Raw genomic sequence first — 4,349 nt, 5'->3', positions numbered from 1 at the left:
CAAGAGTCATGTACAGAAGAAACACTGTGGATATCCTGAGTTGCTTTTTTATCTGTCGGCCATATTGGATTTAACAAAAACGTTCTTGCTCTTTGGGTGAATAGCCAGTAGATGATAGTGTATTGTATGATGCACTAGTGTCCACTTCATTTGTCCGTGCGTATTTATAAAAAAAAGAAAATAAACAAGAAAATGTCTTTTAGACAGCTGTAGACTGTAGTAACCTCTATGCATGAAAGGGTTAATTGGTTTGATGAATTTATAACAAGTTACTATTAGCTTCACCATTTCTACATCCTGTCCAATCAGTTCTTTATTTTAGTATAAGAAACCAAATACTTTGTTTCTTTTGTCTACCTGTATCATAAATTGACAATTTGTTTTCATGAAAGAAATAATCACACACATTAGAATCACACTGACCTGCGGACCAGCTCAGTGTGATTTTACTGTAATCAGTGAAGATCTCCGGGTTCCCTCTTCCAGCTCTGCATGAGTATCCTTCTGTTTGCTTCTGCCCCCGAGTGACATACGAGTTCTTTGCAGTCCCCTTCTGAGTACCCTGCAGTGGCTCGTATCTGTAGCTGTACTTCGACTGGTCGGGAATGGCTTTATACCAGTAGAACCTCCATAATGTCGACGGAGGTTCCACCTGACAGCTCAGAGTTACTGAGGCTTCGGGACTCAGCCATGATGGAGACACAGTCAGGACCGCCATTGGCGCTGTTGGATAGAAATAGTTTCGGTTTTTGTTGTTGTTTTTTTCTAATAAAGACATGAGACATCCCTTGTTAGATCTGCGTAACATTGCATGTGTTTGAAAGACCTGACAACATTGGCGTCAATCAACTTGACTATGCCTGCTGGTTTGTGCAGCTTCAAAGGCCATTTTGATTTCACAAAAGTCTGAGGGGTGACTTTTTGACCTTTAAGCTTCCATTAATATCTTCAAAGCCAAAGTAGCACAAAGGAAACTTTGCTGCACAAACCAGCACAAACGTAGACGAGTTGATTGATACCAATTTTGGATGATTTGAAGAACGTTGGGAGGGCTGGATGACCTTTCAAGACCTCTGGAAATATTTCTGAATATCTTTAAAATGACAGATGCACAAACGAAAATTTATTGCTGCACAAACGTTTGACACCAATTTTGTCCGATTTGAAGAAGGCGGGAAGGCCAACTTCACTCAGGTGTTTGACCGTCGTAAACGTTTCCAAATTGTATGTGGAAAACAATATGAGCATTTAAAAGACAAGATTAAGTTTTTTTTTTATTGAAACGTATAACCTGCTTTAAGATAAACACATTAGCTGTGCGTTGCTATCAAAAACTGACAACTATGAATGTCTTCAAGTTAAAACTGAATTAAGGACGAAAAGTACAACCTCATTAATTGACATGGTGAACATGGCATAAAGCAAAAATAAGGTTCGTAAACCTACCCAGTAAAGTGATGTTGAGTGCGTTGCTGAACTTTCCGGAATCGGACTCGCACCAGAACACAGCTTTCTGGTACCAGCGACTCCTGAAGGTGCACGTGGGTCCCATCATTTTCCCCCATTCGGAGCAGTCCGACACGTCTGACGGGTAGTACTGTCTGAACCGCCTCACTTTCCAGAAAGTAGAGGGTCCGCTACACGTCAGTCGGATTTCATCGACGGTGTAGTACTTTATTTTCTTCGGACTCATTGTGAGAGAGGCTGCTGAGTCAGAAACTGAAACACAAAAGGACAGAGACACCAAATTAACCCTGTAAGTCTTAAGCGGAGCGCCAGAGATGCAGTCGCATTTGCAGTACCGTAATTCCGCGACACTTTGCGCTATCTGAAAAATTCCAACGGTTTCTGAAAGGGGAGACCTTGCGCTTTCCAGTCAATGTTGGGTTATTACGGTAACTTCTCCCCCGCCGTAGCAAGGTGTGAAATTTACCTCTTTTAATAGACGGTAAATTGTAAAAAAAAAAAAAAAAACTTACTAGATATTGAAAGTTCCATCGCAATGGATAAATGGGCAAATATATTTACTCACAGGACATTTAAAGAACCATGTACAATTAAAATAAGCAAAAAATATCCAGGCGGACATTTTACATTTATGATAAAGGGTTTTATATCAAGAGAAAAATCAACATTTTATGTTGTTTCGAAGGATTCCCAGATTTCAATAGTTGCAGCGCTGTGTTATCAGCTTCACTTCAGCAACCCAAGCTGATAAGTCGAGTTTGGTAAAACTATCACTAAAGATGTAATTCAAATATCTTCCCAATTTCTCCACCCCTTCCAATCTGTCTTTTGTTTTATATACAAGTTATACTTTGTATATTTTTTGTTCATTTTTGTTACCTTTAACATTAATGAAACAACACATTCTGTCAAAACATTTGTCTCTGTGACAAAAATGATCACAGACATTAAAGTTCACCTAGGAAATGATGAATGAAAAAAAACACTGACCTGTTGACCAGACAAACTTTGGTTCGCTATACTGAGTGAAAAGCTCCGGGTTTCCTCGTCCAGCTCTGCATACGTATCCTTCTGTGTGTTTCTGGCCATTAATTTTGTAGTAGTCGTTTTTGGTCCCGTCGTGGCTGCCGGGCACCAGCTGGTATCTGTATTTGTTCTTGTAGATTTCAGGAACAGCTTTGTACCAGTAGAACCTCCATCCTGCAGATGAAGGTTTAACCTCACAGCTCAGCGTCACTGAGGCTCCAGGACTCAGCCATGATGGAGACACAGTCATGATAGGCTTTGTTTTAGCTGGACAGAGAAATAGTTTAGGTTTTTCCCAACTGTTAGATTTGAGTAACATTGTGAGTACTTAGAAGACAAAAACATCTACAGAATGAGCAAAAAAACAAAACAAGACTCGGCTTTCTTAGAATTCGTCTAGACCTTCCTAACGGGAAAAAGTGTCAGTCAGTTAGTTTTGGGGAATGGTGGGGTTTCTAGTAGTGGCGGCAGCTCTACTGAGGACTTTGTAAATGCTCTGAGTATATTCCTGTTTGTCTTCACCGCTCTCTTCAGGCGTTTACGCTCCAGTACAGCTGGTCGGGACGGCCCGAACAACTCAGCTGTAGAAACTCCTGCTGATCTCAGCCGACATGCCAAACTTTATGCTTCTCCTCAGGAGAAGGAATGCAGCTGATGAGCCTTCTCGACCAGCTGCCTGGTGTTCAATTTCTAGTTTTTGAGTGTTTCAGAACATCTAACCAAGCTAAATATTAGTCAATGACAACACAAGTAAACCTCAAACCCACATGATCCTTTGTGAAAAAGATGATTGCCCCCTAAACCTTCTATCTAGTCGGGCCACCCTAAGCAGCAGCATCTGCTAACAGGTGTTTGCAATAACCTTCGGTGAGTCGTATGGAGCGTGTGGAGGAATTTTGGTCACTCGTTCCGGCTACTCTGGAAGGTTTTTGAGCATGAACCGCCTTTCTAAGGTCATGCCACAGCATCTCACTGGAATTCAGGTCAGGGCTTTTGCCCAAAACAAACCAGCAAGTCCACATCCGAAACGGTTGAGGCAAAACAAAATGAAGATATTAAAGTAAAAAAAAATGTTTCATTACCTGTCTGGTCTCCACGGCAGAGGAGTACACCGAGAACTAAAGCAAAGATTGAAATTTTGTTAGATGTCAAACTATTAAATAAATCACTGCAGAAATACATACATTTACTGATGATTTTTCTTTTTTTTTGAAATACGTCTGGAGTTACTGCTCAAATGTAATCTTTGTGTTTTACTATGGATTTAATATCCAGTAATGTGGATCAAAGAGAGCATTTAATGAATCTGAGTTCTAACTACAGACAGAGCTGGTAATCTTTGACTGTTCAATGAAGTATGTCAAAGAATAAAACTGCACTAGTTATCATTTCCTGTCAAACACACACACACAAACCAATGTATTTTAATACATTGCAGGATCTTTCTGTGTTAAGGCCCTGGTTGACCTCTGTACGACCTCTGGGTTTCATTATGTATATTTACAGATGGTTGGAACTTCAAAAAGACGAGAGATCTGCAATACTCAGTCTCCTACATTTCCCTTATAAGATTATAAAAGTATCTGAGCAGCCATGTTTCTGTGGCGACGGTTCTGGCATCAAGGTTTGTTGTGCAAGAGGATCTTTTGAGGTGAGGAAACAGAAACCAGTTTGGAAGACGATATGTCAGAGTCATACCTTCTAGAGGAAAATTCAGATTGAGGAAAATAAAACCTAATTCAAGGACAAATATGAAGAAATATTTGCTTTTGGATGGATGGATGGATGGATGGATGGATGGATGGATGGATGGATGGATGGATGGATGGATGGATGGATGGATGGATGGATGGATG

General features: G+C 40.4%; 1 protein-coding gene across 1 annotated transcript; it reads right to left on the bottom strand.

The window, feature by feature from the left end:
- Positions 1 to 48: 48 nt before the first annotated feature.
- LOC103461345 (uncharacterized) lies at positions 49 to 3,612 on the bottom strand. Its single transcript, XM_008403650.1, has 5 exons — positions 3,576 to 3,612; positions 2,458 to 2,760; positions 1,447 to 1,719; positions 424 to 723; positions 49 to 144 (listed from the first exon to the last, which is right to left on the bottom strand). The coding sequence occupies exons 2-5, from the start codon at positions 2,741 to 2,743 to the stop codon at positions 71 to 73; spliced, it is 933 nt and encodes a 310-aa protein (XP_008401872.1). The 5' UTR covers positions 2,744 to 2,760; positions 3,576 to 3,612; the 3' UTR covers positions 49 to 70.
- Between the last annotated feature and the right edge of the window lie 737 nt (positions 3,613 to 4,349).

Source organism: Poecilia reticulata, unplaced genomic scaffold (genome assembly GCF_000633615.1).
Source record: "Poecilia reticulata strain Guanapo unplaced genomic scaffold, Guppy_female_1.0+MT scaffold_1114, whole genome shotgun sequence".
Taxonomy (NCBI): Eukaryota; Metazoa; Chordata; class Actinopteri; order Cyprinodontiformes; family Poeciliidae; genus Poecilia; species Poecilia reticulata.
Note: the sequence above shows the minus strand (reverse complement) of the source record. Positions and strands in the feature narration are given on the sequence as shown.